Source organism: Mchenga conophoros, linkage group LG15, assembly GCF_057382185.1.
Source record: "Mchenga conophoros isolate Kocher_MC1m ecotype Shallow Benthic linkage group LG15, M_conophoros_male_GT1.1, whole genome shotgun sequence".
Classification (NCBI taxonomy): domain Eukaryota; kingdom Metazoa; phylum Chordata; class Actinopteri; order Cichliformes; family Cichlidae; genus Mchenga; species Mchenga conophoros.
This window is the reverse complement of record NC_140540.1, coordinates 14,531,840-14,558,173: the sequence shown is the minus strand read 5'-3', so window position 1 is coordinate 14,558,173 and position 26,334 is coordinate 14,531,840. Positions and strand designations below refer to the sequence as shown.

Sequence of the window (26,334 nt, the reverse complement as noted above, 5' to 3'; positions counted from 1 at the left end):
AGATAAAAGAAAACTTTATTAATCCCCCGGGTGGGTTCCTCCTTGGTTTTCACACAGCTGACTAAACGTCAAACAGAAAACTTATTAAACAGAAGTATGAGACAGTCGAGAATTTACACCAGTGTCTGGTTATATTTTAGATAGCAAGAAGCAGACGGCCGAGTTTATTAAACTCCACCGAGACAGCGGTGACGCTAATCAGAACTAGCCTTCTGATTCAGAAGGCTAGACCGTCCAATTTCACGCCTTTAAATTTTAAAGGCGTGTTTGTGTGTGTGTTTATACAATTGCTATTATGTTTGCACTTTATGTGTAATGTTACTGACTGCAGAGATCAGTAAGATGTGTGTATTTTTTATTTATTAGTTTTATTTATTTAATATTATTTTTTAATTGAATGACTGTCTAGTAGTTCACAGATGTCGAAAAACTGAGTGTGGTAAAGCCACTGATTTTTTTTATGTATATTTCTGCAATCTGCACATTGTACTGACTTTCATTTTAATGTTTACACCAGGGTTCCTTGTCAGCACTTTATGCTCAGATGTTTGTAAGCTAAAAATAAACTATTGTGTATGTTCAAATATACTGTTGTGATTGAAGAAGTTAAATAAAAATGTCAGTCATCAATTCATGCATCACCTCATGTCATCATAACAGAGGTCTGTCTTCCAGGAAAGAACAGTTTAAAATTAATGTAATATAGTATTGGCCATACTATATGATGTATTGCTTGTCTTTGTTTATTAATACAGAAGACAAAGACCTTAAAAAATAATCGCATATCGCATCGCAATCGCAATATTGGGGCAAAAAATCGCAATTAGATTATTTTCCATAATCGTTCAGCCCTAGTATCAGCTGGTAAGTATAGGTTTTTTTTCATATTTGTGTCCTTGGAGTTCAGATAGATAAAGGCTTGTGTATAATAATTAGTCATAACCACAACTCAAAGTCAGGGACTAACTAAATTTGGGTCTTTGTGTCTGAGCCCAGGTTAAAACAATGTGTAAAAAAGCCTTTAGTGGCATGGCTGAACAATGCTATTGATACTTATTTATCCATGTTCACAAAAAGGACTAATGTGTTTATTTGATTATTTGCATGTGTTAAACTGTGTCACCACCTTAGGCTTTCATTTGAGTTTACTCAAATCTCTATACAGTTCTCTTTTACCACTGTGTGGATTCTGTTTACATTAAAACATAAAGAAGAATGAGTAATAAAAAGATGTGTAGACTGATCAGAAGATTAAGGAGACCGATAGAAACAGCTGTTCAGCCATGTTCTAAGAAACCAACACAATTTAAAGGTTCAGGATTGTGGTTTTAAAAGTTGAATTTTCATGTATTTCATATGTTGCTTATTATTTTTTATTTAGTTATTTAATTTAGTTATTTTTATTTATTCTACTAGTCCTTTTCAGAAAGAAGCTGTAAAATATGACTTAAGATTTTTTTGTTATTTTCTATGACATACAAAACAAATTGATGTATGTAATACTATTAAACATGATATACACATGTGTATATGTCTGAAATTCATTTTAAGCAGCACAAGTGAGGCGCATGTCTGTGTGCCTTTGTGTGGAGCCATTGGTTGCAGTCACTATAGCAACGAGGCTCACACCTGCCTGCTTAACGAGCTCTCTCTCACTCTGCCAAGATTAAACCTAAAAATGTCTGTTGCATCTAAGCAGTTGTAGTAAGATTAACTTTTTCAATAGGTACAATAAGACAGATTTGACAGGGTTTTGCCACAGATTAATAGTTTGTCAGTAGTTAGTATATGCCAACTAAGTAGACCATTGTGATTTGCCTGTTAAATTCAAGCTTATTGTTTAATGGTGGACTTGTCTTCTGCACACAGGGTTTTCAGATCTGGGCAGTTGGAGTGAGTTGATGACTTTAAAATCATCTTTTATGACTGGATAATTAAAGCTCACAGCATTTACCTGTCTGTAGTTGATTTTGAAACAGCAAAGAACAAGCTCAGACCACTGAACCAGCTGCTGAATGAGCCTGAAACTGCTTCCATGAGTTTAGAGCAGCTCTTGGCAAGATGACACATGCAGAATATGAGAGATACTTGAATAAAATGAACACAAGGAGTACTATCATACTAAAGCGTGATCCAAAAGACTCTTGGATAAATGGCTATAATCCACATTTGCTTGAAGCCTGGAACAGTAATATCGACATAAGCTTTGTTTTAGATGCTTTTGGCGCTGCAAATTATTTAATGAAATATATATCAATAAAAGAGGGCGGGCTATCTGAGTACCTGATGACCTGTGCATATGCCCTAGACTCAAACAGCTCCAGGATTGGTTTGTTTGCACTGGATAAAACATTCTCATTAAAATCACCACAAACTATGATGGGATGACAGTCCATGATCTCTAATGAGTCTAATAGGCTTACCAGGTTTTTCAGGAATGGCCTCAGAGTGTAGTCTGGAGGTCTGTACACAACTGCAATCAGAGCACTGACTGGTGCTTCAACCTTTAAAGCCAGAAATTCAAAGTTAGGTACATTATGGATGCACCGTTTTTCATGCACTTGAATGTCACTTTTCACATAAACAGCAACTCCACCACCACTTCTGTTTGCAATCTGGGGAAAGTTTGTGTAGGATAGGTGTCTGTTGTGTTTGAACAAATTGTAATTTTACTGATAAATGATACAGCCGAAAAACAGAGACATTAAATTAGTCCAGATGAGTTGAAATGAGGGAGAGGTATATAGTTTTTGTTCTGATCATCTATTCACAAAAGATGACTCTTAAAGTCGTCAACCAACTCCACCTTCCCTGATTTAAACCATTTGTCTGCTGAAGACAATTCTACCAATGGAAAATAAGTTTGAATTTATTGGGCCAATCAAAATGCTCTATCCAATATGCCTGTAGTAACTAATGACATTATGTTTCTCTGTGGCAAATCCCTGTCAAATTTGCATCGGTGCACCTTTTGAAATACTGCTTCTAAACCCAAGGCAATGAAAATACAATTTGAACTGTGAGGGTCTTAAAAGGACTTGTTCTACACAACAATGTAACTTTATGCTCCAGCTGTCAAAAATGTGGCCACATAGCCAATTTCAAAAGTTGGGTCTTTCCTCCTGTTCCTGACAGATAATACAATCTATAGGTTAGTTGCAAAGTATTTGCTTGTTATTTCCTGAAAATGCAAGGTGAATTCTAATATTGGGGGGGGGGGGGGGGGGGTTGAGCAGAAAAGTAACAGCTGCAGATGTTAGGCACAAAACATCTGCTAAATACAGTTCATGGTGACTCTTGATGACATTAATATGAGCTGGCAGTGCCTCTGTAATATGGTTAACAATGATTAAAGTTTTTAACCAGCTGACTGTTTGTCTTATGAGTAGACACCCCTCTACACACTAAGCATATCGAGATAAAAGGCTTTTGTCTCGAGCCCATCACGCACTTTGATGGTCGCGAGCAGATTCCTTCTAGAACATCAGACCGTTGGCTGTTATTTGACGTCTAAAACGTAACTGCAAAAGGTAGGTGAGTATTATTGATTTAAACGCACAGTTAAACATGTAGACCCAAATAAATAACAACTCCATAATTGATGTTATTATATTAAAAAAAAACAAAAAAAAAAACCCCAGCACGAACAAATAATAAGTACCTAAAACCTCCGGTTATAAAAACCGAATTCTGCAGTTAGCAGGCACTCCTTTAGCTAAGCTGTGAGTTAAGCAAAGGTGACAAAGAAATGACCATAAACATTTTTTTTAATATCTGTGAAATAAACCAATTTTACTGGTTTGTTAAAAATTAGCCGTTTTTTTCTTTTTTTTCAGTTATCGTGACATATGCAAAGACAAGAACATAAAACAGTGATGTAGCCTACAGAAGGCTATATGCCTTTTAACAGATATTCTCAGCATATAAATAACAATGCGACATACTTCTTAGTTATAAAGGCTCCGTGTAACTCTGCTTACGTTAACTAAGCCATGAACACCTGTGCGACTTGAATTTCACAAGTTAGCAGCACCGTAGCAGGTACACTGACCGCTAGCCACACAGTTTATACTCTTAAATTCATATGCTCTTTGTACACTCTTGGCTAATTAACTGTGAAGTTTACATTGCAAGTTATTAACACAGAGAGCATTGAAAAACGTATAAGTCTTACCTGCATGTTCGGGTTTAAATGTTTTCCTCAGTTGCCTCGTTTCACGTTATGAGTTTTTAACACTAACATGCGTAAGATGACCGAGGGCCTACACAAACATCAAGATTATTTTTAATTCACAGGCTCAAGGGAAATATATGAAACATCAATATATAAAACATCAATATGACAAACACAAAAACACGTTTCTGTGTTTGTCATATTTGATTAAATGGACATTATGGTGTCTCATAAAACTGTGTGTGTGTGTGTGTGTGTGTGTGTGTGTGTGTGTGTGTGTGTTTGTGTGTGTGTGTGTGTAATTTCAGAATGGCTTCATCAAAGCATCATCGCAGTACCGGTGAGCCGTACACCAGGCTGCCACCCCTAACAGTCAAAGTGATTTGTCTTAAAGAAACCCCAAAAGTCACTGGCTGGCATTTCTCCGATGGAAGTGCAAGGCCCAAAGCTGTCCACAATAATATAAGTGCGGCAGTATGTGATGGGACAAATGTTTTAAGATTTGTGATATTCGAAAACTTTGCCTCCCAAATTAAAGAGGGTAAAACCTATACCATTAGGAATTTCAAAATTGGCAAATTTGGAACCACACGATCAATGTTTTCAAGTAAGGACACGGCAGTGTACATCATTGCGCCCATCCAGGTCAGTCAGCAGCTGGAGGACGAGGCAAGGCTGCTTCTGGGGCCACCCACCACCTTGATCCCACTGACCAACGTCAGCCAATCACAGATAATGCCATATTTTTCTTTCAGTGTTCAATAAATGTTGTAGTCTGATATCAGACTTGATCTCAATCTTTAATCGCACATTGCTTCTACTCTAATTTCTAAGGGAAGGGCAATCTGATTTTTTTTTCCATAAATCTTCCCATAATTTAAATCAGCATTAATAGAAAGCCTTGCAAGCAAAAGTGAAAACGGTTAAGCACCTTCATTTGCAGCAGGTTCAGTGGCCGGACTTTACGATGCTGAAAACAAGCGGGTATTGGTTGCTTTAAATGCTCCTGCTGTGGAGTCTAATCATTGCTGTTTGGCTAACAGTTGGACTCCAAATGGGCCTGTGGGTGACTATATTCATGATTGGTCTGCATACCATACTTAACATGATGCTGTGCTGCCCTGTTATGTGGCAAACAAAAATGTGTTGTAAACTTTGCTGTAGATTCATCGTAATAAACACTCTTTTTGCAGTTTTGTGTAATCGGCGGAATCCTAATTGGCATTTAATCTAACAATAAATTGGTCAGATAAGCCATGTTTTAAGAAACTGTGCAAAAACTATTTATGTACTTTTGGAATGATTTTAATTAAGTAATTTATTTTTTGTCCAGTCATGCATCCCATCTTATGAATGGTCTTTTTCCAGATTTTAGATGGTATCCATGGTCTGCACCATCATGACCTCACAAAATGTCTTTTTTGGCCATAACTCAAGAATTCATCAGTAATTTATGATGAAATTTCACATAAATGTTTTATTGGATGGAATGAAACGTTGCATTCTGACCGAAGCATTTAAGCACAAGATTATGATTTTATTTATACCAATTAACTGACAGCATAGTGTTAAACAAGGAGTCCTCCTAGCTGCTTGTTTTTATCTATGATGTTCCTAAAGACTGATAAGTAAATATCATGGCGTATGATGGATGTGGATATTTGCTGTTTGCTGGTTTGCTTTGGTTTTGGTCACACAAACCAAGCTAAGGTCCGGCTCCTCTTGGCTGCAGGAGAGAGTTCAGTAACGCGGTCGCACTGCTCAGTGCCCTCACAGTTCGAAGACGAGCCGTCACCGGTTTCCAGCCTGCGTTTGGCCCGTCGTTCTGTGGGGGGCGTGCTGCTTGCAGAGCTCTGGGGAGACTGGCTCAGCACCCGATGGGCCGGAGAGCCAGCCTGTTTGGAAGTTCTGCTGCTTGGGGACAACCACTGTTTGATAGTGGGCGGAGTTCTGTGCCGAACAGCTGCAGTTTTAGAGTCCTGTGAGCGGTTGGGTGTAGTGGTGCTGGAAGAAAGGGGCAGGGCGGCTCCACTGGGAGCACAGGCTGCAGGCTGAGGTGAGGCTATGCCACCAAGGCTCACTCTCCTCTGGGGCTTGGCAGGGGTTGTCTCAGCTGGAATGGAAGGCCCTTAACAGCAGAATAAAGTAGTGTGAGTCCAGATGTGATCATGTTTTGTATTTAACTGCAGGACAGCAGTGATTTATGATGAAGCACAAATTCACATGCACATACTGTAAGTGAAACCTCTACGCTTTTATGACTATATGCTAGTTCTTCACAAGAATACATTGTAGGTGAAGCACTTACTTGGGAGAATCTTAGGACGTGCATGGCCTACTAGGTTAGCCTCTCCTAATGAGGACTGCACTTCATCATTTTCTCGGTGAAGTCGCCAGATGCGCACGGTGTGGTCATCGGAACAGGAAGCAATCTGCCAACAGAGCAGAGGGCTTTATACAGAAGCTCATTAAATCGAATAAAGTCAGAGCGCCCCGCATCTTCCAGCAAAGTGCAGCTGGTTCAGGTGCTTCTCGGCTCATTAAAACTCCTCCAATTCACAGCAGTGTTCATACTTGTATAACCACTCACGTCTTACCTTAGTGAAATCTGTCGGACACCATGCAACAGACGTCACTTCCTCACTATGACCTTGAAGCGTCATGGGAGGAAGTTCAGGATTGGAGATCTGAAATGTAACAAAAAAATGTTCAAAAACCTTAAATTCGCAGTTCCTCAACACCAGAAAACCCCCAGAGTGAAAATAAAGCAATTTTTATTACGTCAGGTAAAATATAACCGAGAACGCACCTTCCAAATGTACGTGTGGTTGTCACTCGAGCCGCTGGCCAAAAACTGGTCATCTGGGCTAACGCTGGACTTTACATAAAACGAGGAGTTCTGGTGACCGCTGAAAACTGCCACTGTGGATGAAACATAATTCTTAAAAATGACAAAATATTCACAAAGATCAGAGAACAAACAAGTCTAAGGACAATCAAATAAAAGGATAAAATGTACAGTACTGTGTATATAACAATAAAAAGAGAAATGCTGAACTTTCCTCTAGTTTCTGTACATTTAGTAACACTTTCCTCTTTCGTTTCCATTAAAAAACTGTCATGATGCATTTTGAAATGGTTTCCTGTATTGCAACCTGTCAAACAGCACCTAACCCACTGCTATTCAGAACTTCAGATCAGACTTTAACACGTAACAGTAGAAAACAAAGCATCTATGGCTTTTTATTTGCATCAAGAGGCTTCTGCTGCTGGATGCTTTGCTCCCATAACAAAGCGCATTAGCGCCATCTAGTGATGAATGGGTGACTGGAAAAAAAGACCTATTCTACTCTAGTGCACATACACGCACTGTTGAGCCAAAGCGAGGAGCTTCTTTACCTGGTGTCGTTTTTATTCCGCAGACACTGAACATATAGATGCTGTCGTCTGTGCAGTTACACATCACGTTGGCTCTCACGGAGTCCAGAGCGAGTCCGGAATATCCTGCAGCACGTCAAAAAGACAGCTGGGTTATTTGTGTGTTATTTGCACATTTCAGGTAAAGGTGATGCTTGGCATGTTAGGGAACTAACCCAGCCGCGTCCGCGTGCAAGAACCTGGATACGGAAATGTCTGCAGGGGTACAGGATCATGACGGTGTGCAGTGTAGTTCTTCCTCAAATCCCACATCTTGATTACTCTGATAAAGGGAATTGAAGGAGACAGAAAATGATCGAGAATGTCTGGTAACGGCTCTTATAAATGTGAAAAGGGTGACAAGAAGCCTTTCTTTTCTTACCCGTCAACAGCTCCCGAAGAGATGAGGGTGTGCTGATCCCTGAACAAAACCACTGTAACGCTCTGCTGGGAGTCCTGCAAATAAGATGGAGTAGCTAAAGATTAGATTTCCATTTGCAGCATCGCTCTTTTCATTCCATTAAACGGCTGATTGTCGAGAAAACTCACCACGCTCGGAGCCATGCCGCGCATGCCGCCCCGTCTCTTCTTCGTTTTAGAGGGAGGGTTGGTCTCTGCTTTGTTGTGAGCTCCGCTGATCTGGTTCACCTGTCTGTAGAAACCATCTGAGGGAAAGACATAAGTTTGATTATTGTTGTGGCATTTTTCATAAATTCAACTAAAGAAACAGGAAAAAATAAGTGTTTTTGCAACAGGCTGCTAGTAACAAAGTGGCTAAAGATATGATTTAAAATTTATTGCTAAATTGTCTATTACTGTTCCGATCAATACCTTTTTTGCTGCACCTCATGTCCCAGATCATAATATTTCCATCTCTGGCTCCAGTAGAAAACACAGCTGCGTGACAAAAGAAAATGTATTAATCACATGATACAACAATATATCATCAATGCACAGCCAACACAATGTTAGCTCAGTAAAAGGTATACCTTTCTCCTCTGGTGCGAATGCAACAGACTTAAGACTGCAGAGGTGGCCCTTGAAGCTGCCTAACAACTCTCCAGACTTCACATCCCAGAGCCTGGCCATCTGGTCACCCGCAGCAGTTACCTGAAGAGATCACAGATGACCAAAGAATAATAAGAAAAGGCTTCAGAGTTTTTAATGGGTTCCAACAAAATAAAGAACAACAAAAAAAACCCAAAAATTAGTAATCCCAGGTAAGGCAGATGCAATTACATGAGTCATGCATTTGAGGGTGACGCAAAAAAATCTGACTTTCTGCAATTCTCTGACTAAACAGAATGAATTTGCACTTACTAACTGAGGCTCCCCTGGCATCCAGGCGATATCAAAGACAGCATTCTCATGAGCCAGCCATGCTGCAAGGTTAACACACTTTTAGCCACCAACATTTCAAAATACGTGGCATGACAATTATGAACACAAGTCACAAGAATACCTTTAAGAAGTGGATATTCACGGCTCTCTGTGTTGTAGAGCCTAACAATGCCTTCTTCATTAGCTGCTGCGAGGATGTTCTGCAGGTCCCTGGCTGAAAACAAACAGGAGAAAAGAGACACTGCAGTTAGACAGATTAATGACAACAGGGCCTTGCTCTCTCTGCACTTACAACGATAAGCACAAATGAATTACCAGAGGAGAAAGCTAATCCAAACGGTGGCACAGAGTCGCCAAGGTTCCCATAGGAGATATGTTCATCATGTCGGACGCATCGGTAGCCTTCAAGCAGGGAACTCAGAGGGTACCTGGACCGGGGATCTGCAGGGAGAGCTGAAGAGAATGATGCATGGTCAGAGGAAGGACATCAATGAGACACAGCAGTAAAACTAACAGAAAAAGCATTGCAGATTTAAGAGGACAATCATCAGACCACTTTGAGCTGATATGAAGGCAACTGTAACTCAAATAATCACTTGTTACAATTAAGATATGCAGACGAGCATCTCTGAGCATGCAACACATTGAACCTTGGAGTCATTGCAGCAGAAGACCACACCAGCTGCCGCTCCTGTAGGCCAAGAACAGGATCCTGGGGCTGCTATTCACACGGGATCATTTGTACTTGTGAACCGATCACGTCACGAAAGTCCAAACTAACGGTCCAGAGATTTGACTCATTGTCATTTTTAAAGCCTTCTTAGTAACAAACAAATCACCCCTGGCCTGCTATACTATACCAAAATAAGTAATAGACACCATTAAAAATAAAATAAATGAATAAACAAATAGAAGATTTGCTGGGTTTCATTATAAATGAATCAACGGGCAATTCCTATTTTATTTAACAGGAAAAAAATAGTATGTATTCTTTGAATTACCAGAAGATTTTGAGTTTTTCTTCTTTTGGGACCATTTACTATAATCACCTGTACCACTGATTTCCTTTCCGATCCGATACCAAGTAAAATTCAGGGTGGTATCGGCGATGCTGATCCGATACTCTGTACAAAACTTAAGGTTTCATTGCATTACATAATACAATATATAATTGTATTATGTAATTGTAATAGTAACATAACCATATTGCTTCATAATGATTAGAGGACATCAGACAACTTGTTTGTTTTGCTTAATAATGCAGAATAATCATATAGAAATAAAAAATAAAAAAAACTGACATTGTGCGCTATTTGAGCATGTTGCCTGCCTGCAGCACTAAAGGACTCTGCGAGAGACGTCTGTCTCGCCCTAGCAGCACCTGTCCCTGTCCTCCTCTTCAGTTCGCCTCAACATAAGCTTATCATATTCTGTGATGTGATTTACTCAGAGGTGTTTGACGAGGTCAGTGGTGTTGCCACAACAACGTGTCCACACAGGACTCTGTTTGCGCTCAGCCATTGTTGTGAGTGTGCACGCCAGGGGCTGCGACACATTTATACAGCCGTATTCCGCATATGGCTACGAAAGGCGTAAGAGGAAGTAGTTCCTTCCAAATTAGACGATCCGAATTGTATAGTTTCTTTCCACTGCGTTCATTTTAATGGAAATCTACAAATTTACCCCAGAGTTCTAAAATATCGATATTATAATATGAGAATCGATTCTAGAACATAAATTGCTGGTATCGGAAGAATCGATATTTCAGTATCGATCCGCACACCACTAATTGTTGGTGTGCCACCAGTTGGAGTCTGAACAGCCCGACAAAGACATTCACGAAGAAAGTAGAATTAAACGTTAAAGTCCACACTGAAGGCAAAAGAAAAGCAAGTGCAAATGATACTCTAGGAGCCCTCTTGGCAGCATGACTCCTCGAAACATAAAGCAGATATGTTAGACTGCATTATCTTCCATGTTAGACTAGCTAAAGCCCAGCCATGGCCGCGCAAATAACCCATCCCTGTCTCACCATTCTGCCTCCGTCTGCCCACTCCTCTGTCCACCACTGAGCGGAAAAGCATCCCTGCACTGCAGCACAACTCGATCCAAAGGCTTTTGTATAAAAACGTAACGTTTTCCTCGATGTCAAGCTTCTGCCGGTCCGCTTTCTGTGCCGAAGCTGGGGTACTATTTCCCACGAAGAGATCGTCCGAGCAGAAGGACTGAATTCCCCGCTAAACTTGCGTTACGCGCAACCATTGGTGGAAACGGCGACTTCCTGGGCAGGAGCGCTTCTGCTTCCGCTTTCTTTGTAAACTTTCCCACCATAACTGGAGAAGGAGACGCCCCTTCAGCATAAATAAATATTTTTAAAACGATTAAACTAATAACTAGTCCCTCTTTGCATAGCATGTTTATCCTGTTAGACAGTTGTTAGTTTAGTAAATACACTTTGGTGTATACAACCACTGCCAAACTGCATGTAGATGGTGCATTTAGTGGTGCAAGTATAATTGGAAGTTGTGTGACAACACACAATTTCAGGTTGTGCGCAGTGTTGAACTAGAAATTGAATATCTGTGACTGCAACAAAAGTTATGAAAATCACACGTAAAAATGTTCTTTTCAACAGAAGCACTAAAGTAACAACTGGCGTTTTATTATGAAAGTCAATCTCCAGACTGGATGTTCTGTCTCTGTATCCTCAGTGTTTTCCTGAATGCCGCCTGAACAGTGAAATGCTAACATCTCATGAGTGTATCTTCTTTTAAGGAGTAAAAACTGCACAGTAATGTCGCTCTCCACCGCACGCTCATTCCTGTCAGTGGCTTGTTATGGCGAACAGGAGCTCGACGCTAACTCCGCTCTCATGGAGCTGGACAAAGGTGTGTTAGCTCGCTGGCTAAAGACTTAGCAAATGGTTCATTGATTGTGTTCAATCCATCTCTGCATTTTCTTGTTTTCAACTTTAGACAGCTCTCACCTCATTGGTTAAGCTGCTGAAAAGTCGACCCCATCTCAGCCAGTCTGCAGTGGAATTCCTGCTCGGCCAGCTCCACTTGTCCTGCGACTCCTCTCGTGTTCTCATGTGTCACGCTCTGGCGGCCATCGCCACCCACCTGCCTGTGCTGGGGGACGGTATGCTGGGGGATCTGGTTGATCTCTACCGGGTGGCCAGTCACTCGTCCACCGATAAGCAGCAGGAGCTTCTGGTGAGAGATGTGCAAGGGTTCACGCATCAGCTGATGTGAGACTAAATGATACATGATGCAGTTTTATTTAGCCTTCATGTTTTAATAGAAGGTAGAGGAACCTCACAGGAGCATCCTGTTAATATTTACCTCCTTGTTTTACTGCCTTTACATATCGCCGATTTCTAGAGTTTCACACTCATCGCCCCCTACTGTCACTGCTGCAGGTTTCCTTGGCAACAGTGATTTTTGTTGCAAGCCAGTCGTCTCTGTCAGCCGAAGTGAAGACTGTCATCAAACAGCAGCTGGAGAACGTTGCTAACGGCTGGACGGTGTATCGCATTGCACGGCAAGCCTCGCGCATGGTGAGATCTTTGGATCAAAACGGTGTTGCAAACAGCCACGAAGTGCCTCGGGTCTCCGGCAAGATGATTATTTTCTTATCGTTCACCTGCAGGGATGCCACGAGTTCTCCAGCGAGCTGTACCAGTGTGTGCGGACTCGTGTGGCCTCGGAGCACTTCTACTTCTGGCTGAGCAGCCTGAAGGAGTTCTCCCAGGCTGAGCAGTGCCTGAGTCACGTGGAAGACGGGGACTACAGCGGAGCCATGAGCGCCATCGCAGAGGCCTTGCGCTCCTACCAAAAGGGCATCGCCTCCCTCACAGTCAGTTAACTGCCAGGCATCTGCTTGTCAAAAAGCATTAATACTGTTTATCTATCACCAGTGACAGGATGCTGAGAGCTGCTGATAGCCAGTGTGGAGAGGGGTGCCATTAGAGCTGATTTCAAAGCAACTCTAACTGCTAATGACGTGACTCACCTAGAATCTCGTTAGATCAACTCAAGCCGCGCCACTATTTAACTGCTGTGTCCTTATTTATCTGATTAATCCCTCCCTGCAGGCTGCCAGCACTCCTCTGAGCCCGCTCACATTCCAGTGCGAGTTCATTAAGCTCCGGATCGACACCCTGCAAGCTTTGTCGCAGCTCATTTGTACCTGCAACAGTCTGAAAACCAGCCCTCCTCCCGCCATCGCAACCACCATCGCCCTCACTTCAGGAAATGAGCTGCAACGCTGTGGCCGCATCTCAATGCAGGTGACATGCTGAACTTTGGCCTGAGAGGAGTGGACTCCCTTTTATTTATGTACTTATTTTGAATTTGTGGTTACAGCATGTCAAAGGTCACTATTTAGGCTTTCTGTTAATGCACCAGCAAACTGGAGCAGATTGTTCATCATGCTGAAGAGGTATTTGCTTTTAATTAGGAGGTAAATTTGATTTAATGGTCAGTGTTCAATATAGTTTTCCCTTTTGGGCCTCCGGGTCAGTAGCTCAGTTTTACTTGGATCTTTTCACTGGACGACAAAAAGCCAGTATAATTATTTTATTTGCCTAGCTTTATCTAGAGGAATAAAAGCATAGTTGTGAAGCTGCGATGCGTTTCTCTTCTCTCCAGATGAAGGTGTGCATGGATGAGTTCAGAAGTCTTGCTGCTCGCTATGCTGACTTACACCAGTCGTCGTTTGATGCAGATTATGCAACCCTTCGCAATGTGGAGTTGTATCCTTAAACGCACATCATCATACTTTTATACTTCTTCCTTCTCTCTTTTTTTTTCTTTTTTAAATATCATCTCATAACTTATGTCCTTAAGTTTTCTTTAACTGTTTGCCCAGACAACAGCAGAGCTGCTTGCTCGTCTCCCACGTGATTGAAGCTTTGATACTGGACCCACAGGCTGCCAGGTGAGGGCTGCTCTGAGTGTCAACAAATAATTTGATTTGAATGGATCTAGTTTAGATTGTGTTGAGTTTTTCTGTACCGGAGTTACTATAGTTTTGTGTTTTCTTTACTTTTAGTTTCCAGATTTCTTGTTTGAGTTTAGTTTTGTTTCAGCCGTAAAAGGCATTATTGTCACCCTGCTGGCCAGCCGGGCAATGTGGATATCCAAGTTTGTGAATGCGATAACTCCAGAACGAGGCAACATAGGAGTCTCAAATTGATACCATAGGCATATCTAGAAAAATCTCGGACAAGTTTGAATCTCAGCGATCAGGTTTTCTGAAAATCTTGTAAATACAGTCATTCGAGAAGGAAGTTGCCTCAGATTTTCAAAACGATACCACAGGTGTATCTTCTAGAATAGTCCAGATCTTCTGTTGTTTGAATATGTTTAGTTTCAGTCCAGTTTTTGACTTTCAGTGGTAGTTTTAGTGTTTTTAGCTATTGTTGCATGGAGGACGTGTGTCAAAGACTAGGTTTATGAAAATCTGCACATATATTACAATGAAAACACCACCACATTAAAGCAGTAGACTCACAGACTGGTAGACCTTCAGAATATCAGATAACATGTCCATCAGTGCCTCATCAGGCAATTTGTCATCGAATTTTTTTTACCAAACTAACAAATGTAAAACTAAGGATTTTTCCTCTATATTTTGGTTTTATTTTATTAGCTTTCAGCATCACATGTAGAGGTAGCCCTTTATAAGCTGCCCACAGATGTATGACAGTGTAATAAAAGTAAATGCACCTTATTTTATTTGACAAAAGCTCCTCCACTGGACCGTGTACTCGACTGATCTGTAGAGAAAGCGCTTTGCAGCAACAGGTCCCTTCTGTGAATTCCCCCGACATGTCTTCCATCTGTTTCTGTAATGTAGTTTTCAGGAGTACGGCACTGTGGGGTCTGTCCAGACGGAGAGCGAATATGAGCGACGGATGATGTCGGTCTTTAACCACGTGCTGGAGGAAGCGGAGAGCCTCACCAAGAAACACCCTCCTGTCTCACATCTGGTAAGATTAACACTCGGTACTTCATCATCGATGGTCTGGTACTAATGCCACAGACAAAGGAGTTAAAAATCCCAAATTGTGTGGATGAAATTATGTTTCTTTAGTCAGTCCGTGACTGTTATTTGTTAATGTTTTTTAACAAAATCTAAAGAAACGTCTTGTTTGCAGTTTTGTAATATTTCACACAGTTTGTGCAGAAACTCGTGCATGGCTTCATTCCAGGTACTTCCTCCCACAGACAAACACATGCTTGATAGGTTAACTGGTGATTCTAAATTGGCCGTAGGTGTGAATGGTTGTCCATCTCTCAGTGTTAGCCCTGTGAAAGACTGGAGAGTGTCACAGGGCGGTCTCCATAACTCCGAGTTGGATCAGTGGGAGGTGATGGATGGATGAATATGTAGAAACACTGAAAACATTACAATAATTAGAAATATAACCCCAAATATTAGAAGGGTTCTCAGGGGCTGACAACAAATGGTCTGGATATACTGTAGCTCTGACAAAGAGTCTGTGTTACCTTATTTAACCCTAGGACTTTAGTGTTCTTTTTGAACATCTCATAAACAAACACAGACAAACAACCAAAATCTATAATGTTAAAAGCAAAAAAAAAGCTAATTTTGCGGGGCTGCAAACTACCTCACATAACTTTCCGTGAACCTGTCGCACCGATAGATGAAGTCCGGTTAAAAAAATAAAATAAAAAATTGGAGAACTTTCATATTACAGTAGAGCGAGGGTCATAAAGGACCCCATTCAGTTGCTTTAAGGTTGGGGGAAAAAAATGGAAATGACAAAAATGAAGTGGGAGCAAATGATGAAAATGTGTTGCTTGTTTTTTCAGCACACCAGCTGTCTCTGTGATGCTGTCATAGCTTTGCTGAAGGTGCCGCTGTCTTTCCAGAGATATTTCTTCCAAAAGCTGCAGTCCACCAGCATCAAGGTAACTGTTTTTAGTTGGTTTAAAGAGAAAAGCACAATAATGATATGCATATTCTAAGGCACAGTCACCACAGGCTGTCTTCCCCCAAGCTAGCTGCTTATTGGACTTGGATAATAAGATTGATATCGCTTAGGAGTAGATATGTAGCTAATACAGGGAGACGGCAGGCTCAGCTCAGGACAAAGACTGGAGACGAGGTAAAATCTGCCTGCCAGCACTTCTAAAGCGCACTAATTCATATATTATGTAAAATCACCTCTCTGTGTTTTTATGGGGATTATGTGCTGGACTGTTTCTTGGCTGGGCTTCTTGGAAAGCAGTGCGTCGAGCCAAGAAATAGTCCAGGAAATAGCCCGCTGTAAGAGGAACGCATGAGACGTTTCCACAGTGTCACTTTAGTATTTTAACGTGTACATCTGTTTTGGCCGATAAGGTGGGTGTTCATCAGAGGAAGGAAGACATTCTTCCTTTGGTACTCTGAAGGTTTATGTGTGTTGTGTTTTTTCCAGCTCGCCCTTTCACCATCCCCGCGAACACCGAGCGAGCCAATCCCAGTGCAGAACACTCAGCAGCTGACCTTGAAGGTGGAGGGTGTGGTGCAGCACGGCTCAACTCCGGGACTCTTCAGAAAGATCCAGTCAGTCTGTCTTAATGTTACCTCAGTTCTTCAGAGCAAGACGGGACCTGACTACAAGGTGTGTGGCCTCAGTCAAAGTTTTTTTATGTACTTAGTTTGTATTGACACTTAAACAACTTAGACGTCACAAATCTTTTTTTCATTGCCACTTTTACAATTGTTGCGACAGAGTACAATGCTAAACACAGATTTGTAAACTCTCTCTTTGTTGTTTAAATATCATAAAAATAGGTCTCCATGTCCTCATAAAGAGCATGTTATTGGTTCTAAAAGACGAATTTCCCAGTCACTATCCAGCCACATATATGTTGCAGGATATAGTTTCCACTATTGTCAATAGTAATAATTACAGATGACTGCAAATGAGTCCCAGTTTAACACAGTCAAGTGGATTTTTGATTTTGTATTTTTAAGTTACACCAGAAACTGAGATTCATCAGAGCAGGCAACTTTTCCCAGGCTTCTAGAGATTGATTTTGATGAGCCCGTGTGATTTGTACAGTGGGGCAAAAAAAGTATTTAGTCAGCCACCGATTGTGCAAGTTCCCCCACCTAAAATGATGACAGAGGTCAGTAATTTGCACCAGAGGTACACTTCAACTGTGAGAGACAGAATGTGAAAAAAAAAATCCATGAATCCACATGGTAGGATTTGTAAAGAATTTATTCGTAAATCAGGGTGGAAAATAAGTATTTGGTCAATAACAAAAATACAACTCAATACTTTGTAACATAACCTTTGTTGGCAATAACAGAGGTCAAACGTTTACTATAGGTCTTTACCAGGTTTGCACACACAGTAGCTGGTATTTTGGCCCATTCCTCCATGCAGATCTTCTCGAGAGCAGTGATGTTTTGGGGCTGTCGCCGAGCAACACGGATTTTCAACTCCCGCCACAGATTTTCTATGGGGTTGAGGTCTGGAGACTGGCTAGGCCACTCCAGGACTTTCAAATGCTTCTTACGGAGCCACTCCTTTGTTGCCCGGGCGGTGTGTTTTGGATCATTGTCATGTTGGAAGACCCAGCCTCGTTTCATCTTCAAAGTTCTCACTGATGGAAGGAGGTTTTGGCTCAAAATCTCACGATACATGGCCCCATTCATTCTGTCCTTAACACGGATCAGTCGTCCTGTCCCCTTGGCAGAAAAACAGCCCCATAGCATGATGTTTCCACCCCCATGCTTCACAGTAGGTATGGTGTTCTTGGGATGCAACTCAGTATTCTTCTCCCTCCAAACACGACGAGTTGAGTTTATACCAAAAAGTTCTACTTTGGTTTCATCTGACTACATGACATTCTCCCAATCCTCTGCTGTATCATCCATGTGCTCTCTGGCAAACTTCAGACGGGCCTGGACATGCACTGGCTTCAGCAGCGGAACACGTCTGGCACTGCGGGATTTGATTCCCTGCCGTTGTAGTGTGTTACTGATGGTGACCTTTGTTACTTTGGTCCCAGCTCTCTGCAGGTCATTCACCAGGTCCCCCCGTGTGGTTCTGGGATCTTTGCTCACCGTTCTCATGATCATTTTGACCCCACGGGATGAGATCTTGCGTGGAGCCCCAGATCGAGGGAGATTATCAGTGGTCTTGTACGTCTTCCATTTTCTGATGATTGCTCCCACAGTTGATTTTTTTCACACCAAGCTGCTTGTCTATTGTAGATTCACTCTTCCCAGTCTGGTGCAGGTCTACAATACTTTTCCTGGTGTCCTTCGAAAGCTCTTTGGTCTTGGCCATGGCGGAGTTTGGAGTCTGACTGTTTGAGGCTGTGGACAGGTGTCTTTTATACAGATGATGAGTTCAAACAGGTGCCATTCATACAGGTAACGAGTGGGGGACAGAAAAGCTTCTTACAGAAGACGTTACAGGTCTGTGAGAGCCAGAGATTTTCCTTGTTTGAGGTGACCAAATACTTATTTTCCACCCTAATTTACGAATAAATTCTTTACAAATCCTACCATGTGGATTCATGGATTTTTTTTTTCACATTCTGTCTCTCACAGTTGAAGTGTACCTCTGGTGCAAATTACTGACCTCTGTCATCATTTTAAGTGGGGGAACTTGCACAATCGGTGGCTGACTAAATACTTTTTTGCCCCACTGTAGCTACAGCTTCCTGTTTCTTGTTCTGCAGCTGCAGCCCATTTGCTTCACTGTTGTGCAGTCAGAGATGCTCTTCTGCATGCAAGTCCGACCCCTGACACCTTGCTGCGTATATCCCTGCTCTCTCCTCGCCTCTTTCCTGTCTACTCTGCACTACCCGACTTTCAAATAAAGGCGAAAAGCCCAAAAATACACCTTAACTTTTGATGCTCTGATGCTCAGTTCGAACTCAGAGGTTGTCTTGATGACGTCTGCATGCCTAAATGCATCGAGATGATGCTATCTGGTTGGCTGATTGGATGTTTTCATTACTGAGCAGCAGAACGTGTATCTAACAAAGCAGCTTAATAGACATTAGCGTTGCTGTGAGTAATGAGCTTGTGATTTCTCTGAGGTGCTGTCTAGTTCACTATGTTTAAGAAAGGTCAGAGATCTTCTCAGCTGATCTCTAAAACTGGACAACTCACTACAACATAGTTTAGATGGATTAAATGACACAGATTAGACCAGTTTGACCAGTATAAACGTTTTAAACAGTTTTTTTCCCATTTCAGATTCCACTAGATACTAAAACAAATGAGATCAAGCAGCGTGTGGAGCCCCACAACGACTACTTCAGCACCCAGTTCCTGCTGAATTTCTCCATCCTGGGCACCCACACCGTCACCGTGGAGGCCTCTGTGGTGGATGAGAGCGGCATAGAGTGGAAGACGGGGCCCAAGACGACGGTGTCAGTAAAGTCTCTGGAGGACCCGTACTCCCAGCAACTCCGTCACCAGCTGCAGCAGGGCGGAGCTCAGCCCGCGCCACAGAGGAGCACATACACTCGCTTCTAGTAGCGCTTACAGTTTGACCTTCTGCACTTGACCTTGTAGAAATTAAATATGTACATATTTTTTAATGATTAAAATACCAAATTGATTTAAATAATAACTTAGTGTGTTTTGTTTTTTTTTTTTTTTTTTGAACACTTTATTTTTTTTAACTCATCTATTTTATCTATGCTCATCTATGCTCATCTTTATATCTTTTGCTGTCTGGATAACATGAAAATGCCTAATTTAATGCAGCTTTTTAATTTTTCACATATTCTCAAATAGGATTTCATGCGTGCAGTAGCCTCTCTGGGATAGTTTAATGCTAAACGTCCTTGGATTTAGCGTCCTACATACATGCAGTTGCACAGACAGCCAACAGGGGGCAGCCCATAGTAATTAACGGAGCATCTTCATTTGAAGACCATTATAATCTGTGCTGTCAGCCTCATATTTATCTAAATGACTGGTCTATAACATCATATTTAACACTTTCTTGATAGTTTAGCGTTTTAAATTTTTACCCCTCAGTTGACTTTCCTGTTATGTTCATCAGCATTTAAGCACCTAAAAGTGAGCTATAATTATTTTAAACTTTTATAATGTTATTAATTTTGCGCTCACAGCGTTCCTAAAATACCATAACGCTGTTTCTAATCCTAGAGAAGAAAAGGCAAAGCCTGTTAAGAAATAATAATTATAAAATATCCACAACCAAATGTGAGCTTAAAAACTAACTGGAAATGTGCCGAGATGACTTCAGATGTAGTCATAAGATTTTTTAAATTTATTATTTATTTTTGTGGTCATAGACTGAAACCAACCATCAGCACTTCGGAGTCTGCGCACTCAGACTACTGGCAGGCGTCAGATGATCAAGCGAGAAGCGCTTAAAAAACAACAACATCCGCTTTTGGTTTTCAAAATCAGTGTCTCGATGACCTCATTGTGCAATAGAAATTCAAATTAGTTTCTAGTTCACATTGAACTAGTGTGGCAATGATTACAATATTATTATCATCATTAGTAGTAGTGGTAGTATTGTAGTATATATAACATTATTCCATAATATAGGTAATATTTTATTGAACTATTAAGAGTATTAAAAACAAAAAACAAGAATAAGTAGAGTATGATCACATGACCAGAGCAATAAACATTTAAGAATACAGTTCATATTATAAGTTCAAGATATTTAATTATGGAGAATTTAAAAAATAAAATAAATGTGAAAATTTATTTTATACAAGATCTGGCCAAACAATAAATGTTTAGAAACATTTAATTTTCTTAATACATTTCATTACACAAAAAAGTTAGAAATGATTTATTATGGCAAAAACTAAACAGTAAAAGAAAACATATACATAAATGTATGTAAAACATCCTCACAGGACCACACCATTAACAAAGCCAATCTGAGCCATGAGCTTCCCCAAATACAAGCAGTATATTAAATGCCCGACCAGAGAGGAGAGGACATTAGACCACTGTTACAGCACGATCAGCGGGGCCTATCGTGCGGTGCCCCGCGCTTCACTCGGACTTTCTGACCACGTCATGATCCACCTAATCCCCGCGTCACCATCACCTCCGTCATCAAGAAAGCCCAGCAGAGGATGTACTTCCTGAGGCAGCTGAAGAAATTCAACCTGCCAACACGGACGATGATGCAATTCTACACTGCAATCATAGAGTCCACCCTCACCTCCTCCATCACCGTGTGGTACGCTGGAGCCACTATCAGGGACAAACAGAGACTGCAGCGTGTTGTGCGCTCTGCTGAGAAGGTGATTGGCTGCAGACTCCATCTCTGCAGGACCTGTACACCTCCAGGACACTGGGGCGTGCAGCTCGGATCTCAGCTGACCCTTCTCACCCTGGACACAGTCTGTTTGACCTGCTCCCCTCAGGCAGGAGGCTCCGGTCCATTCGCACCAGAACCTCTCGCCATAAGAACAGTTTCTTCCCCTCTGCTGTTGGACACATGAACAATAACCGTATGACTGTTCCCACCACTAACACATGACCCTACGCTGTGTTCACTGCATCATTCCATGTTTGGCACTGATCACCACCTGCACTCATGTATATATCATGTATCTATCTACTTAGCACTTTTAATTCTCATTTTTATTTTCATGTCTATTTAAGCTTAATTTATAACAGTATTTATAACAGTATGTTTGCACCGAAGCACCGCAGCAATTTCCTAATGTTGTAAACCCGCTCAACATTTGGCAATAAAACCCTTTCTGATTCTGATTTCTATTAAAAACCAACACATGCAGCTGTCTGTGAGCTCAGTTTTTCCCCTCACACTTCTGCTTTGTTTCAGTGGCAGCATTTTTTTTCTTTTTGTGTCCTGACTCATGGATGTTTTTTCTTTGATTATTTTGTTGGTTTGGAAACGAATTTGTGACCATACTTGTGGATCACAGTGACACATAGTGATTAGGCATGTGATTAGCTGTGAGCTATGAGCTGTGAGTAATGCAAAGTTTATATATATATATGTAAAATCCAACAGTGTGAAGCACATAGCAGCCAGAAACTGTAATGCCACAGATCAGGGAGGCTTCATCATCACCATCTTCATCGCCGTACGATCAGAGCGTGAGACTTCACATCTGGAGCACAGGAGACATTCTGTGATAAGTCCTCCTTCTAGCTTGTCCCACAAGCAGTCGGTGAGATTTACTCACAACAAAAAGGGTTAATGACAAAATTTCCATGAAAACATATATTCATTCTTTGTAAAGTGTTTAAATTGTGTTTTCACTTGACCTTAGGAGTGTTGGAGTGTATTGTAATGTCTGTACTCAGGTGTTTCCCTCTGTGATCCATCCCCTTCAGAGCTGAGACACTAAGGACTGAACAGACTGCACAGTTTCTGTGACTGAGCCTCCAAAACACCTTCTTTGAAACCACTCATGAATGAAGGGCTTTATATTTGCAGGAGCACTACTACAGGTATTCAGTTTATTACAGGATGTGTTTGTTTCTTAGGACCAGCTCTGAGTGCACACTACCTAACATATACACCTTTCTGTTCATTACAAACCAACTACTCTGGATCATATGGCCAGTTGGCAGGAATGTTGCTGCAGGAAAACATCCCTGGAGATCACCATCATTGTCAGACTGACTGTGCCTCCTCTGTGCAGTGTCAAGTTCCTCCCTAAATGAGTGTGTAAGTTAACATTTTCATCATTTTATTCCCTTTGACAAGACAAGTATCACTGATATTTACATTTACAACTACATAAGTTCCCGTTTTCTGCTCTTCTTTTAAAGTCCTCAGCTATCCTGCTTCTGTGCTGCTTGCCACACATCAAACACTGGCCGGATGACAGGGAGGGTCCACTCTGAAGTCACTGGACATGATAAGGATCTTATAGTTTCACAGAAACGTACTCTTTGATTACAGGTTTTAAATGGACATAATGACTGCCTCTCTCTGATCAACAGGCTAAAGGATTGTTTTCATTGTTAGTGCTCTGTACAATGTATGCTTATTTAATATTTCATCACAGAGCAAACCTTTATTTAAGATATTTTTATTTTGTTTTAATGTTGAATTAACTGTGGGGATTTTTTTTAAGTGGGCACTCGGGATGTCATATGACCAGAAATGTGGTAACTGGAATTCAACAGTATGGAAGACAAAATCTGCTAAGAACAAAACGCACACAAAACCCCCCCAAGAAAATTCAAATTCATTCCATGTAATCCAATCTAAAACATTTTAAACTGCTGAACAGCAACACAAACAGTGTTAACAGAATGATTATGATGAGTTTGTACCAAAGTTTCAGGTCACATGGCACACCTAGTGTGTCGTGTGGGGTATCAGCTAGGGCTGAACGATATATCGCATTTGCGATAATATCGCGACATGATCAAGTGCAATTTTCTAACCGCAAAGGCTGCGATTATACTCTGGACATGTCCAAATTCATGGGCTGCATCCTCCTGAGGCCGCATTTGTAGACCGATTACGTCACAGCGACGCGCCGAAGGCTGTCCAAATTACTACCATATCCCAGAATTCATAGCGCGGCCCAGCCAAACTCCAGTTTCCAGCAATGGCGGCCGCTACTAAGTTTTAAAATTACTCATACTAATCTTTCTGGGTCACAAAATAAACTTTTAACATATTTTCAGGCGAGGAAGTAGTTGTGTAAACATCAAATATCTGCTCGGTTTATCAAGATATCCCATATTTGCAAAAGTGCTTCGACGTTTTCAGAGGCGTCTGCTACCCACCAGCTCGACAGCTAGCCGGGAGCTCGAGGGTTACTGATGCGGCCGAGAACGGCACAACTCCCGGCACATCATTTTCAGATCACCGCGGAGTTTCGCTGCTCGGGTTAAACGTAATATATAAGTCACTTAGACAACCTAAAAATGTTATTGTTGGGCTTTTTTCAGTGTTTTGTTTGTTCGTGAGTAAATCGGTTTGGCTGAGATTAAAGTTATTAGATTAGATAAAAGAAAACTTTATTAATCCCCCGGGTGGGTTCCTCCTTGGTTTTCACACAGCTGACTAAACGTCAAACAGAAAACTTATTAAACAGAAGTATGAGACAGTCGAGAATTTACACCAGTGTCTGGTTATATTTTAGATAGCAAGAAGCAGACGGCCGAGTTTATTAAACTCCACCGAGACAGCGGTGACGCTAATCAGAACTAGCGAAGGCTAGACCGTCCAATTTCACGCCTTTAAATTTTAAAGGCGTGTTTGTGTGTGTGTTTATACAATTGCTATTATGTTTGCACTTTATGTGTAATGTTACTGACTGCAGAGATCAGTAAGATGTGTGTATTTTTTATTTATTAGTTTTATTTATTTAATATTATTTTTTAATTGAATGACTGTCTAGTAGTTCACAGATGTCGAAAAACTGAGTGTGGTAAAGCCACTGATTTTGTTTATGTATATTTCTGCAATCTGCACATTGTACTGACTTTCATTTTAATGTTTACACCAGGGTTCCTTGTCAGCACTTTATGCTCAGATGTTTGTAAGCTAAAAATAAACTATTGTGTATGTTCAAATATACTGTTGTGATTGAAGAAGTTAAATAAAAATGTCAGTCATCAATTCATGCATCACCTCATGTCATCATAACAGAGGTCTGTCTTCCAGGAAAGAACAGTTTAAAATTAATGTAATATAGTATTGGCCATACTATATGATGTATTGCTTGTCTTTGTTTATTAATACAGAAGACAAAGACCTTAAAAAATAATCGCATATCGCATCGCAATCGCAATATTGGGGCAAAAAAATCGCAATTAGATTATTTTCCATAATCGTTCAGCCCTAGTATCAGCTGGTAAGTATAGTTTTTTTTTCATATTTGTGTCCTTGGAGTTCAGATAGATAAAGGCTTGTGTATAATAATTAGTCATAACCACAACTCAAAGTCAGGGACTAACTAAATTTGGGTCTTTGTGTCTGAGCCCAGGTTAAAACAATGTGTAAAAAAGCCTTTAGTGGCATGGCTGAACAATGCTATTGATACTTATTTATCCATGTTCACAAAAAGGACTAATGTGTTTATTTGATTATTTGCATGTGTTAAACTGTGTCACCACCTTAGGCTTTCATTTGAGTTTACTCAAATCTCTATACAGTTCTCTTTTACCACTGTGTGGATTCTGTTTACATTAAAACATAAAGAAGAATGAGTAATAAAAAGATGTGTAGACTGATCAGAAGATTAAGGAGACCGATAGAAACAGCTGTTCAGCCATGTTCTAAGAAACCAACACAATTTAAAGGTTCAGGATTGTGGTTTTAAAAGTTGAATTTTCATGTATTTCATATGTTGCTTATTATTTTTTATTTAGTTATTTAATTTAGTTATTTTTATTTATTCTACTAGTCCTTTTCAGAAAGAAGCTGTAAAATATGACTTAAGATTTTTTTGTTATTTTCTATGACATACAAAACAAATTGATGTATGTAATACTATTAAACATGATATACACATGTGTATATGTCTGAAATTCATTTTAAGCAGCACAAGTGAGGCGCATGTCTGTGTGCCTTTGTGTGGAGCCATTGGTTGCAGTCACTATAGCAACGAGGCTCACACCTGCCTGCTTAACGAGCTCTCTCTCACTCTGCCAAGATTAAACCTAAAAATGTCTGTTGCATCTAAGCAGTTGTAGTAAGATTAACTTTTTCAATAGGTACAATAAGACAGATTTGACAGGGTTTTGCCACAGATTAATAGTTTGTCAGTAGTTAGTATATGCCAACTAAGTAGACCATTGTGATTTGCCTGTTAAATTCAAGCTTATTGTTTAATGGTGGACTTGTCTTCTGCACACAGGGTTTTCAGATCTGGGCAGTTGGAGTGAGTTGATGACTTTAAAATCATCTTTTATGACTGGATAATTAAAGCTCACAGCATTTACCTGTCTGTAGTTGATTTTGAAACAGCAAAGAACAAGCTCAGACCACTGAACCAGCTGCTGAATGAGCCTGAAACTGCTTCCATGAGTTTAGAGCAGCTCTTGGCAAGATGACACATGCAGAATATGAGAGATACTTGAATAAAATGAACACAAGGAGTACTATCATACTAAAGCGTGATCCAAAAGACTCTTGGATAAATGGCTATAATCCACATTTGCTTGAAGCCTGGAACAGTAATATCGACATAAGCTTTGTTTTAGATGCTTTTGGCGCTGCAAATTATTTAATGAAATATATATCAATAAAAGAGGGCGGGCTATCCGAGTACCTGATGACCTGTGCATATGCCCTAGACTCAAACAGCTCCAGGATTGGTTTGTTTGCACTGGATAAAACATTCTCATTAAAATCACCACAAACTATGATGGGATGACAGTCCATGATCTCTAATGAGTCTAATAGGCTTACC

At 40.7% G+C, this 26,334-nt stretch overlaps 2 protein-coding genes and 1 long non-coding RNA gene across 3 annotated transcripts; 2 read left to right on the top strand and 1 right to left on the bottom strand.

Moving 5' to 3' along the window:
• Positions 1-5,373: 5,373 nt before the first annotated feature.
• On the bottom strand, positions 5,374-11,132 carry LOC146558063 (denticleless protein homolog). Its single transcript, XM_085247160.1, has 14 exons — positions 10,965-11,132; positions 9,248-9,385; positions 9,054-9,146; positions 8,912-8,973; positions 8,581-8,701; positions 8,423-8,488; positions 8,141-8,256; positions 7,974-8,047; positions 7,768-7,874; positions 7,574-7,678; positions 6,984-7,096; positions 6,772-6,861; positions 6,483-6,606; positions 5,374-6,302 (listed from the first exon to the last, which is right to left on the bottom strand). The coding sequence occupies exons 1-14, from the start codon at positions 11,014-11,016 to the stop codon at positions 5,866-5,868; spliced, it is 1,698 nt and encodes a 565-aa protein (XP_085103286.1). The 5' UTR covers positions 11,017-11,132; the 3' UTR covers positions 5,374-5,865.
• Positions 11,133-11,642: 510 nt separating this feature from the next.
• LOC146558062 (integrator complex subunit 7-like) lies at positions 11,643-19,550 on the top strand. Its single transcript, XM_085247159.1, has 11 exons — positions 11,643-11,820; positions 11,908-12,147; positions 12,354-12,491; positions 12,584-12,790; positions 13,029-13,223; positions 13,585-13,688; positions 13,805-13,873; positions 14,795-14,927; positions 15,775-15,873; positions 16,383-16,568; positions 19,172-19,550. Exons 1-11 carry the CDS (start codon positions 11,770-11,772, stop codon positions 19,451-19,453), a joined length of 1,704 nt encoding a protein of 567 aa, XP_085103285.1. The 5' UTR covers positions 11,643-11,769; the 3' UTR covers positions 19,454-19,550.
• A 2,250-nt stretch (positions 19,551-21,800) lies between these two features.
• On the top strand, positions 21,801-24,150 carry LOC146558061 (uncharacterized). Its single transcript, XR_014888612.1, has 3 exons — positions 21,801-22,405; positions 22,522-22,625; positions 22,730-24,150. It is a non-coding gene; the product is annotated as an uncharacterized LOC146558061 (long non-coding RNA).
• The last annotated feature ends 2,184 nt before the right edge of the window (positions 24,151-26,334 follow it).

Coding starts and splice junctions, on each gene's coding strand:
- LOC146558063 (XM_085247160.1), bottom strand. CDS start 11,016: ATGCTTTTCCGCTCAGTGGTGGACAGAGGAGTGGGCAGACGGAGGCAG. Junction 9,386..10,964: donor GGGCAGACGGAGGCAGAATG/GTGAGACAGGGA, acceptor CATTCTCTTCAG/CTCTCCCTGCAGATCCCCGG. Junction 7,875..7,973: donor TCTTCGGGAGCTGTTGACGG/GTAAGAAAAGAA, acceptor TCCCTTTATCAG/AGTAATCAAGATGTGGGATT.
- LOC146558062 (XM_085247159.1), top strand. CDS start 11,770: ATGGCGAACAGGAGCTCGACGCTAACTCCGCTCTCATGGAGCTGGACA. Junction 12,492..12,583: donor CACGGCAAGCCTCGCGCATG/GTGAGATCTTTG, acceptor GTTCACCTGCAG/GGATGCCACGAGTTCTCCAG. Junction 13,689..13,804: donor ACCCTTCGCAATGTGGAGTT/GTATCCTTAAAC, acceptor CTGTTTGCCCAG/ACAACAGCAGAGCTGCTTGC.